At 38.2% G+C, this 20,937-nt stretch overlaps 1 protein-coding gene across 2 annotated transcripts in view; it reads left to right on the forward strand.

The window, feature by feature from the left end:
- Nucleotides 1-20,937, forward strand: part of GUCY1A2 (guanylate cyclase 1 soluble subunit alpha 2) — a 153,470-nt gene that overhangs the window by 56,621 nt on the left and 75,912 nt on the right. For both annotated transcript variants that reach the window (XM_064409369.1, XM_064409368.1), the window contains exon 5: nucleotides 19,513-19,998. In XM_064409369.1, the coding sequence (XP_064265439.1) occupies nucleotides 19,513-19,998 (486 nt within the window). The remainder of the gene's footprint in view (nucleotides 1-19,512; nucleotides 19,999-20,937) is intronic.

The raw sequence follows: 20,937 nt of genomic DNA on the forward strand, positions 1-20,937 counted from the left end.
TTTTTTTTAGCTTTTTCTTGGTTCCTTCTGGCAGTAATAATTGAGGTAACAGCGATAATGACTTTGTGTAGCTCACTTCTGAAGCTGCACATTTTGAAGAAAGGAGGGAAAATGTGTGTTGGTGAAAAACAGCCTCCTGGTTCAGTTCTGTAAATCAGTAACAACAAAACAACTAAGGGAGATTGCAATAGAATCAGAATGTACACTTCAATGTAGACCCTTCATGCACTCTGGTCTGCAAATGGCAGGCTACTGGCAGACATTCTCCATGTTGTCATGCCTTTTAGCTCCTTAATTTGGCTATTCAGTTTGAACTACAAGTGCCTGTATTTTTAAGTCCAGAGAGACTACAAGTCTCTGGATTTTCAAACCTCTTGACTAATGGAATAGATGGCTTCATCCTTGTCCTATGACAAAAAGGCATGCTAGAGGGTATGCCAAATCAACTTCATTTTTTAATTTACGAGGTGCATGTTGCTGGATGACAGCTAGTGTGAAATTGGACATGGTTGGCTTACAGTAATGATATAATTTCTTATTTTTGCTTTATTATATTTGCTAAGTACAAATTTACCTGTAGAGTTCAGTCAAGAGGAAAAAATCATCAAAAATATTATCATCCGACTGAAAAAGTTGTTTTTTTTTTAACAGTTCTTTTTCTTCATTAGTCTTTTTTTAAAGAGACTTGTTTTAAGAAAATATAACTAGTTCTTTTATATGGCTCCAGAGATTGTATTTTATAATTATCCTTCGAACATTTATAATCTTTTAATAGCTGTATTTTTTCCTCAAAAACATGACAGTAATTGCTAGATTAAAAAAAAGAGCAGTTTGATCAAGCTTAAATGCTGGCTTGATCCTATTTCTGTGGAAGTCAGGGAGACTTCTTCAGTAAGAACAAAGTTGGAATTTGCTTCATGATTGTTTTTCTTCTCCTGCCAAATCCTCTTTCACTCATCCAAGACAGCAAAGAGTTCTGCTTTCAGTCACAGTGCTGTAAATCTGGCCTAACTGCATTGACTCAATGGGCTTATTTTTGTAGAGATCAGTATAAGTGAGAGAAGGATTTATCTCAGTTGGATTCAAGCTTCTTGTTAGTGAGTCAATGTACTATATAATTGGTGCTGTCAATAAGACTTTCTCAGTATTGATTTCTTTTCCAGTATGGAAACAGATGGAATATATCACAGGGTTTAACTGATATGAATGTACAGTATCTTGCAAAAAAAAAAAAAAAAAGAATTTTTATTTGGCTGGGGCTTTTAATCTTTTTCCTGAGATTTAAAAATAGTGATAAAGTGACATGTATCATTATCCACTGCTCATTTTTTGTTGTTCAACTTTCCTAGAAGTTGCTGACAGAATTGTAACTATTTGAAGGGCTGAATCCTAAAGTAGGAAGTGCACAAGGTGCTGCTTATTATTTATAGCACCCACAAGATGCTATGGATAGAATGTCAGAAAAGTCATACGTTGAATGTTAGTCAATTCAAAGTTAATGAAAGAGAAGACTATGTAGATAGCAACAAAATCTAACAAAATTCACATGCTTGTAGCTTCACTGAGAATCGGCTTTTAGCTTGGAAAAGTTATAGTTGAGACAAAAAATTTTCTCTAATATAGCTATTAGAAAGCAGGAAGGAGAGGATCTTTTCCAGACAGATAGGAGAGCCTTAATACAAAATCTTAGAAAGAGCCTTATATTGTTTAACTTTGTGGAAAAACTGTTTTGAGTGGTTGCTTTGGTAATCTGGGAGCTCTTAGGCAATCTCAGTTATTATATTTTAGTGCCAAGATTTCTTTGGCATGGATTTCTATATGGCCTTTGACATATTTATTTTTGCTGCAGTTTTTCTAAACCAGCAGGGACCGTGCTTAGACTGTGCTTAGTAATCTGGATTATGTTCAAGCAATAAAAGAGGGAAAAAGATAATTTTGTTCTTATGAGTTCTGATATACAAAATAGCTAAAGGGGTCATTGATTTCTGTGTTTGGTACCTCCTTTCTATTTTGGCAGATTTACGTATATGTCTATATATTTTAACTATCTGTTTTTCACCTGTGTACGTGTTACAAGAATTCATGTGACGTAAATTAGTATGTATGTCCTGTCTGATATGTTGTTTGTGAAGCAAGAGCCATTACACCATGTCATTTAGAGATTATAACACATTCAGGAAGTTTAAATTACTCATCTTTACAAAAGGAATACAAAATTAAATTCTGATTCGAGCACGCCATTTCAAACCACCTTGGTTCTCATTAGGGTTCTGATAATCTAATGTTAGATTCATTACCATCTAAAATTATTGCAATCTGCTGCCTTTTGTTTTGATTCAATGTCCATAATTGTTCCACGTGATGTCAGTAATTACTGAGGCTGCTTTAGGAAGATACGCAAAGACATAGCAAGAAAAGCCAGGTTTAGATTTGCTATGTGGTTATACATGTGCGTCAGAACCTACATTTTAGTGGTGTATCTGTTTACACTTGGTGTTGCATAGGTTCCAGAAAAGGAGGAATTATGCTGCAAGATAAGGAAAACAAATTAAATATAGTCTTGAATCATTCAAGATTGAAAGGAATGACTCCTGGCTGTATGAGGATGAAACTTCTGTTGTATTGAATCATTTTTTACTTTGGTTTCTTTTGAAGACAGTATATGCTCTTTCCTTTGTACAACCTACTCCCCTTCCATACAAAACAGAGTAAAGCAAACACTCATACCTGCTGAAAATGAACTCTACTGACCCCAAATTACATTACAGTTTATAGAATTTGAAACACAAAAAAATTTACTCTCAATATATTTACTATAGTAATATGTTCTGCTAAGTTTTTCTTCTTTTTTGTTAATCAATAAGGCTGTTTTTATACCCTTTCTGAGTGGGTAGACGAAGAGGAAGGATGAAGCAAACTTCGTTTCTATTGTTTGCTTTCATATACCTTATTATGAACATTTAATTTTTATGAACATTAGTAACACTACATCACAATCTGATCCATCATAAAAAAAAATTACAGCTTTGAGGCAGCCTGAATCCACTAAAGGGACAACACTGTGGGTAACGTTGTGTCTCAGTTGTCTTTGGCAATGTTAAAAAAAAAGTGGATATGAGAACTAAGACGTGCAGGTGTGATGGCAGGTGCTATTTGAAAGATATTTGAAAGATATTTTTCATCCCATAATTTTATTTCTCTTAAAAATTCCAATCTTGGCTGGCAGAATCTTTTGAAAATTTTGATAATTTCCTCACTTTGTTCATTTGTCTGTGGTTTGTTTTTTTTTTTTTTTCCTAGTACACATACCTACCTTACTTTTAGAAGCTTGTATTCTTTTAGAGACAGATGGGACTTATTTAGAGTAAATCAAAACAGAATCTCTGGCTAGACATACAATAGATTCAGCAGATTTTGCGTGTTTTAGTTTCTGATACATCCAATTAAAGGACTTTTTATGTTCTGTGGTTGGCATTAGAAAGAAGTAGCAGAAACCTGTAAAATGTTAGAGTTCTCAAACAGATATTATTGGACTGCTTAACATGAAAAATGACTTAGGAAAATCAAATTGAAACCTATGAAAAAAACCTGTTGGTTTTGGCTTTGCATGAAGAAATGAATCAGATTTGATGCCAGTAAATTGTCAGTTTGTGGAAGCAGTTGTAAATCAAGTACTGCTTTATTATATTGCTGCACATTTTGAATAAACTGGATTACTGCAGTGGGAATTATTTTACATTTATACTACTGAAAATGAGAACATGATGTTTCCTGAAATCACTAGCCAAAGTTTATGACAAAAGACAGAATTTACAAAGGAGAAGAAATAAAGAAGAGAAAAAAAAATCAGTGTTAAAATCAAATTTTATTACAATAAATAGCCTTGTAGTCTTACGTAGTTCTTACTCTTATTTTGTTAGGTTTGAGCTAGCATTTATTTCATATGATATGGAAGAACAAGAATTGTTCTAGAGAAAAGTACAATGTCTGAACTGTGTTAGAAAAATCCCTTTCCAGACTAAAGATGTTTTTTCCAGATGATACAAATAGCAGATTGTTGTTGATTACCAGTAAGTATGATGGGAGAGAAGATCCTTGGAAATTGGCCCCAGATCACCTGGAAAATTCAGTAACCAAAGAGATGAAACCAGATTCTCTGGAGACATTTAAACTTTTTTACTCCCACTGTAAAAAAAAGATTAATGACAGTCATCCCATCAAAGAGTTTTCCATCTCTTTTTATAAGAAAGAGAAAGGAATTAGTGGCTAAGTAAAAAACAGATTACATAACACCAAGAATTAGCTGTGTTGAAACAAAGCCTAGAACTTCTCACAGCAAAGCTGCTTAAATGGGAGAGAAGTTCTTCTTTTGCTGACTCTGAGCTCCCAGGGGGATTTTGTTGTTAGCATCCCATGTGGGGGTGTTTGGCTTTCTAGCTAGGTCAGTTTGGAATCCTGATCTCTTTCATCTCACCTCAAGCAGCAGCTGCTTAGACTTCTTTAAGATATCTCTTGGAAAAAAATGCTCCACAACACAACAGCAAAACCAAACAAACGTCCAAAATCTCTTGAAAAACCCCCATAAAAGCAAACATGTTTCCTGGGCACAAAGTACATCAGCAGCCCTGGTGATTCTGTCTGGTGTTGGGCAACAGCAGTCAGAGGGCAGGAGAATAGAAGGACCATAGATTAGACTAACACAGCAAATCTAGTGCTGTAATTGTAGTGTTATCACAGTGCCAGGAAAAAGTGCATTATTAACTTCCTTTTGAAAAGAGCACCTCCTATTCCAAGGCTAATGTATGAATAAGCATAGGTAAATCATTACTTCCGTGCAAGGAATTGAGCCTGGCTAATCAGAAAATGTGTGAAGCTGATACTGTTTGCCAAATACAGGCTGCTCATGGAATTGGTTGTTTAATGAGAGTAATTGCACAGCTGCATCAGCGTGAGAAAACACAGTGTGTTGTGTTTGCTGGTCTAACTAAGAAAAATATGGTCTGACTTTACCTGGGGAGGTGTACAGAAGTCAAAATGAAGACAAAGAGGGGGAAATCACTTTGGCATTACGTAGCCTAACTAAAGAAATCAGTCTCTGTTAGCAGAATGCCATCTAGGTTTGAAAATGAATATTCATTGGAAAGGTATGCCCACAATTCATCTGAATTGGATTTTTTGGCATCTGCTGGGTGACATCGGGACAGAGATTTTTCTGTTCTTCGTGTCCCAAATCTGATGGTATTGATATATCTGAAAATATAATTTCTTCATCTGTTTATAGTAAGAGATATTCCTACAAGTTATGCAACCTTACCACCTTTTTTCACTGAAAGTACCTGTTTCAATAAAACCTTAATTTCTGTATTTTACCACTTTATTTAGTCATGTAGGATTGAAGAGTTTTAAATTTGAGTCCACATGGATACATACTTTGTTTTATCGCTTGGCTTAAGTAATGTATACCTGTGAAATACGTCTCTTTCTTTGAATTATCATTTTCTGACACAAAAACATATTTTGCTTGGGTGTTTTTGACCAGCTACTGTCAGTGTCTTCTGTAGCTTTAAGAATGCATCTTCCAATCTTACCTTAGAGTGGGATTGTTTTTGAGGGTGACTGAAGAGCTTGATAAAGTCAGCTTCACTGGAACTGTGTGGCTACAACAGCACTGAATATGAAACTATCACCAACTACGAAAAACAGTAATGTTTAAAATACATTCCTCAGATATACTGCCAGTTTGAAGTCTCACTCCAGAAGAAAAAAAAAATTAGGTTGTTTCACTGATTAATTTTACTGTTAGGTTTATTTCTGGAAGATTTATTCTGTTGGAAACTAAAATATTTGGATCAATCTTGCTTCTCCAAAATGTTTTATTTCTTGTGTGATCTGATTTTAATACAAAATCAGAAATTTTAAGTTCTATAATGAGAATGTCCTGATAAAACAGATTAAATGTTAAGGCACTGTGAGACAGCAATGTTGTTGTAATTTCTTCTTGTGTGAATCAGAGACAGTTTTCCTGATGTTGTTGATTTACATGTGTGAAACTGATTTGATTGATCTTTGCAGAATTTAGGCATCTGGTGATTTGAAGTGAGCAAGACAGCATATGGAAGCTGATCTCTGGAAAGCTGTTACAGAATGAGCACTGATTTCATTTTTCTCCTGACTTCAATAATTAACTGCTTTTGTGGAACATGAACATTAAGATGTTGTGAACCTTTGCAATCAGCAGAGAATATATGTTATATATATGGTCATCCATATTCAAACAGTATATAATTTCAGGGCATGAGAGAAAGCTGCAGTGGAGATCTCTACATAGTTGAGTTGGTTGTTTATCAATTTATTTCACTGTGTCAGGATTTTTACTCTGGGGGCTTCAAAGCAATTGAAATGCCTTGGTAATCTGTGATCATTTAACATGCTTCAGTTAGGTTATTGTGTATGAAATACAATGGTGTTTTCAATTGACTGAGGAGCCATCAACCAAAGCAGAAGGGAAAGAAAGAAGTTTAATTCTTCCATCTTTTCACAAGTCACTAATACATCATAATGACTTTTCATAAACAATATCTTATTTTCTTGCCTGTTGAGCAAAGGGTGTTATTTCCTTTCACAAACATGTGTGGGAAGAAATTGGGGAAAATGGCTAGTTACACTGTTTAGCTATGACTGACAAATCACAAATGTCATCAGAGAGTTGTTTGTGCCAGACTTTCCATTTATTTCCACTGATGCAACATGCACTTGTACGTATTGGAAGATATGACCTAGAATGTTTTGTGCGCTGCAATAAAAGGTGAACAAATATTGATCATTTGAGAAAGGAGGGATTTTCCACTTGTGACCCTGTGTCCTGGAGTGTGCTGCTCTCAAAAACAGCCTCTCCATTAATTCCAAATGACTTCAGAATAGGCCTTTTCATTGCTCCTGCTCAAGAGCATCCCTTCTGGAGAGCCATGCGTTTTGAAAGCAATTGGAAAATTTATTTAAACAAAAGATGTCATACTATCCTGTGAGAAAATTTGTGTCTTAACACAGAAATAGGCAATCATCAGTCTGCTTTTCTGTGTCATTTCTTCTTACCTGAAGCTGGGTAATCATCATAATTTTCTCTCATTTCATTGACACATATAAGAATAGTTTCTTATTTTTAAGAAATCAACTGATCTGTGAATAATGCCATTGATTCAAATCAAGACTGTCGCAGTGTGATTAAGGACTGCTAAATTTTACTCTCTTAAAAAAATTATTATTATGGATTATTGTGCAAGAATAGAGTATTTTAGAGAATTAGTTTAATTTATTTTAAATTTATAAATAAATCACATGATTACATTTGAGAAGTTAAATATTCTGTATTCTCAGTATGTCAACCAGTGTTTTATGTCATAGAATCATCAGCCTGATAATGCAATAAAATTTAATATTTCTTTAATTGTTCTCCATAGTCTTAATCCTTTATTAAAATTTTATGAAAAATAATGCAATTACAAAAATTAAGCATTCTGGAGGACACCATGTCTCGTCAAATATTGCAACTTATATATGAAAACTAGGGAGAGATTCTTTGATTTTGTGTTTGTGTTAATTTGAATATATAAACTGCTAATCTTCAGAGAATAGTGGATTTCCAGTGTAAATGTGTAGGAAAAAAATCTACATATTACAGCACTCTAGCAATATCTGGTATCAGTGCAAAATAATTTCCATGTAACACACAGCTGTGTGTGACTACACCAGTTCTTACTGCTTGTTGAATCCAAGTAGATCCTGACTTGTGCAGAAGGAAGAGGGCATTTATGAGAGTCTGTGCTTGTAAATGAAGTACAGGAGTCAATGACAGGCCATGTAAACCCAAATAAATGAAAATGCAGAACCGTTACTGAAGACACATGTATTACAGATGCTCAATAAAACTTAGCCCACAGTTTTAGCTGAAAAGGCTGCAGATTTACAGGTAAAACCTGAAGAAGATAAGGTGGACTTAGAGAATGGTGGACAAAGAGAATGTTTTCTTTTTGGCTCTTCTCATGGGACCATTTTCATGGGAGACTTTAGGCAGGCCTCCCTCCTCAGCTGCATATGGGAGAGAAAGTTGTGGGTCAAGATAAGGACAGGGAGACATCACTCATCAGTTACTGCTAGGGCCAAAACAGACTTGACCTGGGGAAATTAGTTTAATTTACTACTAATCAAATCAGAGTAGGATAATGATAAGTATAACCAAATCTTAAAACCTTCGCTGCTGCTTCTTCCTGGGCTTAACCTCTCTTGAATTCCCTGCCTCTTCCCCTCCTTCTGACTCCTGCAAAGTGAGTAAATATCTGAAGGGCGAAATTTTGAAAGGCATCTAGATCTTAAAACTGACTTTTGAAATACAGATTTTAGTCTTAAAGTCTGTAATACTCAAAAGAATTGTAGGAGTCAAAATTCTGAAAATGGGGAGGCTCATCAAGTGCTCTGCTCTTTAGGGAATTCACATGTCCAAATTAGCTGCAGGTCAGTATTTGCATTGGTTATGAGTTGGTTAGAGTTGATCCTGTGGATGTGTGTACAGACAGCTTTTCATTAGCTCCACTCAGCCTCTCAGCCTGTCCTGAGTAAGCTGGCCGTGCTGTGCCTGAGCAAATATTTTCTGCTCCTCGGCCGGGTGCTTGAGCTGAGGCAGAGCACTGCTGGGGCAGCCCTGCTAGGGCTGGCTTGTGATCTGCCTATGGCAGACAGTCCTGAGAAGCTCTGCAGAGCTACCCTGAGGTATCCAGGGACAGGAATCTGCAATCTGAGTGAGGAGCTTTGTGAGGCAGCAGTTCTCAGTATTTTTAGACTGATCTCTTCTGTTGTCCTTCTTTGCTGTAAAGGCTGTGTCTCCCAATTCCACCCACACTCACATTTGCCCCATTCCACCATGCTCCCTCCAGGCTTTGGCAGCCCCCATGCAACAATGGGCAGCATCTTATTTCTTGTCAGCCTGTGTCATTGAAGCAACTTGCTTAACTGCGTGCTTCAATTTGTGCAACAAAAGTCGGGGCAATAGAACTGACTATGCTTTGGTTTCAAAATATCACCTTCAACATTTTTTTTCCATTTTCTTTACTACTATATCAAGGAAAAATCAGTTAGGTGCAGTGAAGAAAAGGGAAGCTACACAGATACTTTATTATGCACAGAAATGTGAATATTCACTACATCTGACTGTTCCTTCTCACACTATGTCCTTCTTATAATTAAGTTAAAGGCATTTTAATGTTTTCATTTGCTTTCTATTTCTTGATAGGTTGTAAAATAAGTACTTTGTGTAAAATGACACCCTTAACCTGAGGCTACTAAACTGGGCCAATGCATTCTTCCCAAATTCATTAACGCAGCATGTAAGAGACTCTTTAAGGAGACTGTCTTTTACTGGTAGCTCTCAAATATGCTACTTACAGCAGGTTATGGATGAAAGGTCTCCTAATGATGTGGTGGATTATGTTGAACACACTAAAAGAAATTCAACCTTTTTAAGAAATACAGAGAAAATATAATTTTAAAGGTCTGGTGCAGTTCTCAGGAAAATCAGCTTGATATATTTACAATTACTTCAGTGAGAGTTAGAATGGGCCTTTCTTATTATATGTAACTTAAGAATTATTGGACTGGGAAAAGAAGAAATTTCTTTTCCTCATGTTCTGAAAGTTTATACTGCACCAGGAGACCAGAATTGATTAATCCCAATATCAAATTCTAATGATAGAGTCTTTTATCAAAGCTGCAAAAGTACGTGATATATGGGGTAATAAAAATCAAAACAAAGTAAAAATACCAACACAGGGCTCCAATTCTCATCAGCTTCCTTGGTGTGATGCTGGCAGGAATTTATATACTTAAGATGAATAGGGAAAGAGTCAGATTCTCTAAGTCCTAAAGGTGAAAAATTCTGCAAGCTAGCTGGTGCATGGGCTAAGAGAGCTTTTAATCACAGGAACTTTAAGATGCCTAGGTTGGTGGTGAAATGTCATATCTCCTAATGGTTGCTATATATATATGTTCTCACAGATCAAAGGGGAAAGCTGCTTCTGCTGCTCCTTGCCTACTGTTTTCATGAATAAACATATGCACTTATTTAACCACTTCACTGCTTTTTGCTAAGAACCAATTTCCACAAAGAAACAAGTGAGCCTGAGAAAGAAAAGTATTTATCAAGAAATGTCACATGAGTAAGAGGACTTTCTGCTAGTAGATCATCATCTCAGGCAGCTGGGACAGATCTTGTTCAAAGGACAAGCTCCTGTTAGGAGGTGAATACTGCTAGTGGAAGGATTAGGTGAAAGACTGATTCATGCACCCTCACAAATCTTGGGGTGAAGACAGTGGGAACTAATCCAGAAAGTTACACTGTGGAAAATGGCAACATCTCCCCTCCTTCCCCTATCTACTGACACATTCCTCTGTAATCTTGCTTGGTTGACATTGACAGAAATAAATAAAAAATACCTGTCTTTAACAAACTGACAGATAATATTTGTCAATTATAAAGATTTTCACAGGCATGAGATAATTAGAGATTTGATTATGTAAATATATATATCATTTATTTTTTAATCACATGTTTATCAAAAATAGAAATTAATCTCTTTCATAGAGAATATTAAATAGGGGAAATTTCCCTTATACTTTGATTGATCTGTTGTAATTAAACTGTAGTGGGATCATAAGTACCAATATGCATTTTGCTTTGGTTGAAATCTGAAATTAATGCAAGCGTGTGGCTTGGAGCTTGGTTATTGCTACCATCACTTTCACAGTTCACAGATCTTGAGCTTGTTGCCCAGAGTGGCTGTGGATGCCCCATCCCTGGAATTCTCCAAGGCCAGGCTGAATGGGGGCCCTGAATAAGATGGTCTAGAGGAAGATGTCCCTGCCTGCGGTGGCAGGGGCGGAGTTGGGACTTGATGATCTTTACTGCCCCTTGCAGCCTAAGCTATTCTAGCATTCTGTGGTTCTAAACAAATGCGTGCCTCTGAAAATTGTTTCCACTCCTATGCTCCTGACCAAAGCAGACTTTTTTAACACTGATACTGCACGTTTTTAACTCTGTCTTGTTGGAGTAAGATGGGCATCTGAGTATCTGCACAGAGTATCCTGGCTTTTAATAAGGTAGAAGAGACAGGTCTTGTTGAAACATAAAACTCTAGCATGCTAATCAAAGTGTGTGCAACCTGAAAGCAATCTTAGGGGATGAAATAGATTTTGCAGTAAAATGAAAACCACGAAATCATAGAACATCTTGAGTTGAAAGGGACCCATAATGTTCTTCAAGTCCTGCTCCCTGCTTCTGACAGGACTATCTAAAACTACACCATATGGCCAAGACCATTGTCCAGATGCACATTGATTGATAGGTGTTTTAGGTAAAATGTTTTCTGGATGTTGTCAGGGTACTGCAGGGGCCAGGGCCCCCTGAGTGCCGGGAGCTGTGGGAGTCTGCAGGATGGAGAGGCAGCACCTGGCAGCCAGGACATGTCCCAGGCACCCAGACTGGGAATGTGGGGGCAGCCCACCACCAGCACTGGCATCTCCCTGGGGTTGGGGATGGGGAAAGACCAATATTGGGCTGGAACTCAGACCCTTGGATGGGCCCGTGGCCAGGGAGGCAGAGCAGGGCTGTGAGAGCTTCGCTGAGGCAGGACTGACAGCCCAAGGGCAAGGGTGACGGACAGCCAGGGGTGTCCTGGGAGGCTGGACAGGGACGTCAGGCCAATGGTGCCTTTGGGACTCACACAGGTCGTGTTTAAGTATGTGAAGATAATTATTAATGGAAAAAAACATTCAATCTGTTCTCGGTGTGTTGATGTTCAAAGGGATTTTGAAATTCTCTTGGGAACACTGGTGAGTTTTTTCTTGTGGTATTGCCCATACCATGTTCTGCCTGTCTGCTGTCTTGAGTTCATCCACTCTGCTTGAGAGCACCTGTAAGGGAAACTGGCCAAGGAGAACATTGGGTTGAATTCTGACTCTTTGCTGTCTTGTGAAGAGAGATGTTCCTTTGAAGGAATCCTTTTCCCATTGTTTTTATTCCACAGGGCTAGATTTATCTTGGACTTATCCCAGTAGCAGTCAGGAGTACCTTCTTAAAAGCAATTTCTGTGTCTTGAAGCAAGAAAAGATAAATTGTAAATTGTCGTGACCTTTTTCAGGTGGAATCCACTGTTGCCTTTTGTTTATCTAGTTGGTTTGGAAGACTAATGTGTTAAGGATAGAGTCATCTCCTTTACCTCTTCCCCTTTCCCCCTTTCACTTGTCCTTACAGGTCATGCTTGTCCATGCTTTTGATATGTCATGCATACCTATGCTCCTTGTGGGGCAGATCCTATCTAACCCTAATTTGTTTGCTTTTGATCTGCTTTACTTACTCTTTTCATACCAAGAAATTATTTTAGAGGTCCAAGTTTACAACTGAAAGTTATTAATGTTTCTCTCTTTATCACTTTCTCTCTCTTTTACATTATAGAAAATTAATGTATTCCCACCAAAATTTTGGATTTCTTAAAGGTACAATATTTTTGCTGCCAATCTGGGTTTATGAGGTATCTGTGACATATAGAAAATGTTACATTTGGTTACTTTGCTCTGAAGACTGTTGCATGTTATGAAACACTCCAGGGTTTGCTATAAATAACAAGAAATTTTTAACAGTCATTTTGCTGCTGTGTGGAATAATATTCTTTTGACAATGCAGTGAGCTGGAAATACAAACGTGTAAGCAAATGCTGAGAGTTACAATTTCACAAGAACCCAAGCATGTCCTGAGTTGTGCTGAGCAAACATTATCTAGTTTATTCAATTGTATCAGGCATCGATTGAAAAGCTATTTTTCATTTCTGTGGAGATTGTATGTATTTCTCTTGGGGTGCTTTTTAAATAAAACATGGGTGTAATGGAAGATGGTATTTTTTTATTTCTGTCTACAGAAAAAATAGCAAATCAGGATTTCAGTAAAATAGCAAATCAGGATTTTTTCTTATTTTCATGAATCTTTCTCCACAGCTAGTTCTGCTGGCTGTGGCTCTGACTTACCCCACTCTACCAGCAGAGCAGGAGTATCGAGAGGTTTTAATAGCTGTTTCTTTTTCTGTCTTAAAGATCAAAGTCGTGCTTTACCTGTCTGATGGTCAGCCAGCCACAGAGCAGCACTAATTTTACAGGCTTTCCAAGTCTTCATTTTATTGAATTGAGGCTTGGAGCATTTAAAATAGAAATTTGTTAGACCAATAGAGAACTCGTATTTCCCTTAATGTACTTAACATATTGGCATTTAGGTACCTTTCCATGCACAGCATACATTCACTCCTATAGGAATCAATAGGTGGTAGACTTAACCAGTACAGATGTGTTTCTCCAAGTCTGTTGCTCCCTTCACAACAGAGAAATGTGTGTCTACACATGGGGCATGACTCATTTGACCATGATTTAGATGTCTCACTTAGATCATACAACTTTTATTCCAGAAGCACCTGTTTCTGTTGTTGCCTGTAGAAAGAGTCGTAAATTGACTGAAGCAATTAATTCCACACTGACACTACATTAATTATCTCAGAAGTAACTTGTGTAGTTTTTGTTTGAATGCAAAATGATACCTTACTATGTCTCCCCTTCCTGTTTCCATCTAAATTTGTGTTAAGTCACTGGTTCATTCCCCTGCTTTCCAGACAGATTGATCACCTTTGACAGATCTCACAAATCAAATGCATAATCCAACTCATCACCATAATCCAATTCCTCACCAATGCTGTTTCCTTTCTCACTCTTCCTATGAATACAAGAATATTCCATACTAAACTATTTTTTTCCAATTTGAGTCTTTTCATTTCATAGACTGAGGTTGGAGGAACCTCTGGAGGTCATCTGGTTCAACCCTCTGCTCAAGCAGAGTCACCTAGAGTCAGTTTCCCAGGACCACATCCATGTGGCTTTTGAATATCTTCAAGGATGGAAACTCCACAATCTCTGCAGGCAGCCTGTAGCACTGCTTGGTCACCCTACATAAAACAAATGTTCTCTGATGTTCAGAGGGAGCCTCTTTGGGTAGGTTATGTCTGTGGCCTCTGGTCCTGGGCACCAGTGAAGAGAGTCTTGTTCTGTCATCCCTTATCCCTTCAGGTACATGGATAAGATCATCCTGAGCCTTCTCATCTCCAGGTTAAACAGAGTCCCAGTTCTCTCAGCATTTCTTCATAGGGAAGAATGTCCCAGGTTCCTATCATGTTTTCTGGATGCTCTCCAGCATGTCTGTGTGTCTCCTGTACTGTGGATCCCAGAACTGGACACAGTCCTCCAGGTGTGGCCTCACCAGTTCTGAGCAGAAGGGAAGGATCACTTCCCTCCACCAGCTGCAACACTCCTCCTTCCAGAGCCCAGAGTACTTCTAGCCTTTGATGGATCATGTTCAGTGTGGTGTCCACCAGGATCACTCACCAGGGCCTTGCCTTCAAAGCTTTTGCTACAGGATTTGTGTTTGACTTCTTTACATTGGCATTAAGTATGTTTTTCATATACCCACACTCATATTTTTCTTCTTTGGGGTAAACCATCAAATGTTTTCAAATTTTTTTTGTAGGTCATATTTTTTAGACCTTTCATTGCCTTCATTGCTTTTCACCAGACTCTCTAATTGAACCACTGCTTTGTTATACTTTAAAAGGAACAAATTTGCACTTCTGGGGTCTGAAAGTTGGTGGTCACAGTATAAGGATTACTTCCTGTGTTTTGCAAACTGCATTTTTTGTTTACATAGTCCTGTATAGCGTTTTCTTTATAAATGACAGCATTACATGTTGGCTTACATTCGTTTGTTCTACTGTGTGCACTCTGGGCCATCTTAGGAACAGTTAGCCTACCTGTACTTTTTGCATTTGATTATTTCTATCTAAGCATATTTATTGCCTTTATTTTGAATTCCAGCTTTAGCCCATTTTTCCAATTTAAGAGATTTTTTTTTAATTCCTGTGTTGTCCATCATACTTTCAGCCCTTGTAGACATGTCATGGAAACATAGCAAGAAATTCATTGCATTTCTTTCTGCAAGTGTACTGTTGCCTTGTCCAGTGTTCACAAAATCCCCTAAGCCTCTAACTCCTCAAATGTTAGGAAATACCTTACTGTAAATGTTCCTGAGACACTGCCATGTATCCTATAGGACATTCAGAGAAGTCCAGTTGTTTTGAAATTTAGGTTTGCAGCTGGACTTCCTTTCTGCAAGTCACTCTCTACTCTTTGTACCTGGAAGTGACAGTGGTGATGGTGTTCAGGTTCAAGCTGATTTTGCCCCAGTCTTTCCATCCTCTAAATAATTATGAGCCTGATAAGGAAGCAGCTTTGTTTTCTCTTACTGAATTAGTCCATTGTATGAAATCAAGTATGGATGTGCAACTGTGTATGAAAGTGTGGCCTTGCACTGTAAGTTTCTAACCTAATCCCAGTAAACAAAACTACAAAAAGAGAAGACTATAATCACAGTTTTGGAGGGTTTATGCACTGATCAAAATCAAAGGAGCAGCTCCACTGAAATTTGTGGATTGCAGAGGCTGCAGAAAAGGCCTGGCCAATTAGAAGGAAAATCCTTTTTAACCCCCCAGATATTTCTCAGGGATACCGTCCTGTATTTCCTTAATCTTTTTGAAGGGATATGTACACCTTCTCTCAGTCACTATTCCAAAACACACATCTTTGTACGGAGTAGTATCCTCCCTCAGTGTAACCAGTGAAGCTTTCCCCTGTGCTTTTCCTTAAAGATCAGGCAGTGGATTTGGCATTTGATTCATAAGCTTTTTGGTCCTAGGCTGGCTTGCATCCAGAGTATGCAGAGGGTGTGCAGAGGGCTGGATATTGTGTACCTAATGAAGTAGCTGGTGGTGCGCTGCTCAGTAGGAGACTCTCCATGTTCCCGAAAAGCAGCTTTAGAATCTGTCAGTATTTCTGAGCTGGGTCTTTGGGGAGAGAGGCTGAAAGAGTTCCTTAGAATCAGGAACTGTTTGCTCCCTTTCTTTCAGTGGTAGGTTTTTTGGTTTTCATCCCAGAGCTACTTAGGCTGCACTGTCATTTCACTGCAACATAGGACTGTAAAATATGATATATAATTGCTCTTTTCCAAATGTTCTCTTGAACTACTGTAAATCAGAATTTCCTCTGAAAATGGTAGAATTATTCTCATTTTATTCAGTGAGAATATAATTAAAGAGACAGGAATGCAATGAATTGTAGCAGTAATGATACACAGTTCATCACAGAAATGTTTCTATCTTTCCCCACTTACAAGGAAGATGGATGATGCCATCCTGATTGCCTGTAGGCTAATGGTCCAGGTGTAAAGCTGTCCAGCTTTGGGGAGGTACCCAGAAGTGTGACTTACTATGGCAAGCTTCAGGCAAACCTGATACCCTATAACATCAGCTATATTTTTAGATAAAAAGAAGAATATAAGAAGCACAAGAAATCAAAGAAAATAGATGGAGGTCATCCTGGATCACAGTTGCAGACTGAAGTCTGCTAGAAAGTGTCTGAATCATCTCTGAAACTTCTTTGGAAAGGAAAGGGCTTTGCAAAAGCTGATAAGAGTGATGCAGTCTTAACTCTTGTCTGCTGTTGTTCTTTACAAGACCTAAGTGTTTTGCTCCAGGAAAGCTGAGGCAGTTTTTTTTCCTGCTGTCCTGTTCCCTGATTTGGCAACTTGAAGAGACTGGCAAGCCATTTTCTAAAACATCCGTCAGTCATCAAGAGAGAGCAGGACAACAGAATCACTAATATAACATGAGAGAAGTGGTAGGAAACATAAACAATTTCTGTTAAGCAGAGCACGTGATAATTTAGGGGATAAAGCTGAAATATCACTGAACCTTTAACAGTTTTAGGAAGCTAATCAGTTGTGTACGAAGAATACCTTTGCAAAAATTTCTCAAAATGCTCTGGAAACACTCAGCCTTGTTCAAGCAAGGGGCAGTTCACTTGATTATTATTAGTTAGACATTTTACAGGATAGCCTGTCTTTTATTGCTTTTCACACATGAGTCTCAAAGTGTGTTACAGGGTGGTCAATAGCATTGTTCCTGCTGTGCTGAAAGGCCACATAAGAAGTCAGGATTGATAATTTGCCTGGGGTTACCCAGAAGCTGAGCAGAGGACTCCAGAGTGCCTGTTTAGTACGTTATTTACACAGTCAGTGTTTCCTGAGAAAAGTCCACCTGGGGAAGGTTGGCACAATATGTTAACGCAGACAGTGATCACATCAAAGAGTTTAACACCTCAAATTGACAGAGGCGAAGTGGGAGCACAGGGGGATGCATTGGTTTTCTTCTAGTCTCACAGCAGGTTAACAGGAGAAACACACCTCCAAGCCAGCCTTGCCTTGCTGACATACAGCTCAACCCCAGGCCAGGCTGGCTCAGCCAGGGTCTGTGGTCACACTCTCTCCTCCTGAGCTGAAAACACCCTGTTTTCACCTGGAGATGGAAGAGGCAAGTGGTAATATGAGACACTTTTATTTTGCACAAGAGTGAAATTCTACAAACAGAAAACTCTCTGACACAGGGGAACGAAATAGGAAGAGAATTTAGAAATGCTGTACTGTTTATTTCATACTTGGCAACTTGTACTTCGGAGTTAAAACAATTTTGCATGTGCCCTTTTGAAAGCATGAGGCTGCATGCATGAAGAAAGCATCCTGTTTCCCAGGGAGCCATGTTTCAAAAGTAGAAAAAGAACACTTAGCCATGGAGCATTAAATCAGCTCATGTAGTTAGCTGACTAGCTTTCTCAGAGAGATGAATGTCCCAGAGTGAAGCTGAGGAAGCAAGGCTTAGGAATGTAAATATTAGTAGGTGTGCAGGAACATAAATTAGAAAATTTGACAATTTTAATGACTTGCATTTATTTTCACTTGCTGAGTTCCCTGGCTGATATCAGAAGCTGAAAGTTAGGTTGTGAACAGAGAAGGTAGAGGGCAATAGGGACAGGATAGGCTCAATTCCCATGTTGCCATAGAGTTTGCAATGACAGCATTATGTAAAAAAAAATATTATGTAAACGTTATGTAAAAACAATTGATAGAAAGAGGAGCTCCCTAAAATCTCCCCCAGACATGGAAGTACCATGAGAATTACCTGTCACATCAGCAGGAGCTTTCAGACCACTGGACACTTAAATCACATCATTATAACAGACACCACTGGATTCCCTGATGGAGGTTCTTCTATTTTACTTGGTAGGATTATGGATGGAAGGAGGATTAAATGATAAGTGAATCATGTGATAGCAAACGAATGCCTACATGATGAAAGAAATGGTGAATGGAGGAGGCCTTTTCATTTTAAGATATTGTGTGGAATGGAAAACACACATACAAGGCATTATGGTGCCAAATACTGCTTAGGTGCACAAGGTTTTTGTGTTGTGCCTGTACTGAGTATGAGATCCTTAGGGTAAGGTCTGTGGGTATTTTAGATCACATAGCACAGTATTGCCCTGGTCTTTGTACAGACCTGGAATGGAAGCATTAATGGGGTTGTTTTTAATGTCTTTAATGTTTTTTTGTGTTTCATGAAACATTGCATGTTTCAATATGGCAAGCTGTATTTAAAAAGAGATACAGCTTTGTCTGATTTAGTTTGGTTTTCAATGTCCATTTCAGTCTGGTAGTTTTGTGCTTGACTGCCATCATGGAGCAAGAGGTAACAATCCACGGTCTCAGTGATATCAACCCTTGAACAGTGCTCAAAATATCTAGACATCTGACAGGCAAATGGAAAAGCTATAAACCAGTGTGATGAACCACCTGATGCTCCTTCCCTACTGTATCTTCTGCTATCTCACAAATACAAATTGGATGAAGATCTGTTACCAAGAAATCTGCAGATTCTAACTGAGTGAGAGCCTTCGACTCTGCTGCATGTATTAGAAGGAAAACAGGAAACAGGAGGAATAGTATGATATTTCCATGCCATTTGTTATTTTATAGAACTGGTTTTCACTTTTTTTTTTTAATTCCTCTATAAAATGGCTACAATTGACTTGTATTAGATATTTTGCTGAAAAAGAACAGAAGGAACTTAGTTTCACTAATCTGCTTTCAGACAGTTGCAATTTCTCTTCACTTTTTTGCTTTTTGTAATTTATAGCTAAGTAACAGAGAAAGAACAACTCTAAAATTTCCTCGTTTGTCCAGGTACATTCCAGGAACATTATTTAGACGGCACTCTGAGAATACATATTATTGCTTTCTTATTTAATTGGGTACAAACAAAATCCAACATCTGATTTGGGAATACTTCTGTGTCAGTTTAGGTTATTTTCTGACTCAATTTGATGAGCAAGCTGTGAGTCTCATTACTTGAGTAGGTGAGTGCAAGAGGCTTCTGTATAAAAGGCTACAGTTAATTGTTTTAGCTGAAAAAATGGAGAAAGCAGAATGAGAATCCACATCTATAAGCTGATTTTTCCCCGTGTCTAAACTTTTTTTTTTTTGTTTTACAGGTGATGGAAATTAAAGGACAAATGATTCATGTGCCAGAATCAAACTCTATATTGTTTCTGGGTTCCCCCTGTGTGGACAAGCTGGATGAGCTGATGGGCCGAGGCCTCCATCTTTCGGACATTCCTATCCATGATGCTACTCGTGATGTCATACTGGTTGGGGAGCAAGCAAAGGCACAGGATGGCTTGAAAAAACGAATGGATAAGCTGAAGGCAACACTAGAATGTACACACCAAGCCCTGGAAGAGGAGAAGAAGAAGACAGTAGATCTCCTTATTTCCATTTTCCCTGAAGAGGTGGCTCAGCAGTTGTGGCAGGGGCAGCAGGTTCAGGCCAGGAAGTTCGATGATGTCACCATGCTCTTCTCGGACATTGTTGGCTTCACTGCCATCTGTGCTCAGTGCACGCCCATGCAGGTCATCAGCATGCTCAACGAGCTCTACACGCGCTTCGACCACCAGTGTGGATTCCTTGACATCTACAAGGTAACAGCTCGAGTCCTAACCTAGCAAAAGATAGGTGAAATGAAGGCAGGAAAAATCCCAGTGGCTTTCTTCCTAAATTGCAGGCTTTCCTCAGAAAAATATGAAGGCAGTATTTTTGTTTTATATGTGAAAAAACCCAGATTGGAAATACGACCATTGAAACTCAAATGCTTCAATATGAAACGGTCGTCATGGTACTCCCATGGGTATATAGGCCTCATATTCCCATTTTCCTATAGAAATACACATCTCCTGTATTATATCCTGGTTTCCTTTAGATGACACCTCAGCCACAGCATTCTAACAATGAAGAAGTGCACAGTGATGAATCCTAACCCAGGCTTCAGCTCCTGGCACTCACTTTCATCTTGAATGGTTTAGGTTTAGGGTTCAGGCATTTATCTTTCCCTTGAAAGAACTAAAATTTTCCATAAGGAGTGGAGCATTCACTAAAAAATGTTACTATAAGGAACTTCAACTTCCACTGAAAAACAGGAAGAGGACAGCAGATGTCTATGCATAGTAAATGTAATGAATGGGACATGGTGCTGGTGTGCCATTTCCCCAAAGGAAATGTCACACATGTTGGTCCCATTGGAGAACTCATCTTCACGTCTCTTAAATGGATTTGGTGTTCAGTATGTATTGGAGAGAAAAAAGGTGGAGGTAGAATTTAATAAATGCGCTGAAGATATTATCCTGTGGAATTTACCAACTCCTTTGTGTATGGAATGCCTTTAATTTTGTGATAGAAGAAATAGAGCGAGTCCCTTTTTATATGTTAATTCACAAGAGAAAAGAGATGTGGTTGTGAAATTATATATTGACTTTTTTACATGCCTGAGGTTTGCAAACTAACAATTTTCAAACTATTTAATATAGTATTTGTTGATAGGCTGTGGAGAAAAAGGTCTCAAAAATGTCCTGCTCCTTTCATTT

The sequence above is a fragment of the Passer domesticus genome, chromosome 2 (genome assembly GCF_036417665.1).
Source record: "Passer domesticus isolate bPasDom1 chromosome 2, bPasDom1.hap1, whole genome shotgun sequence".
Classification (NCBI taxonomy): domain Eukaryota; kingdom Metazoa; phylum Chordata; class Aves; order Passeriformes; family Passeridae; genus Passer; species Passer domesticus.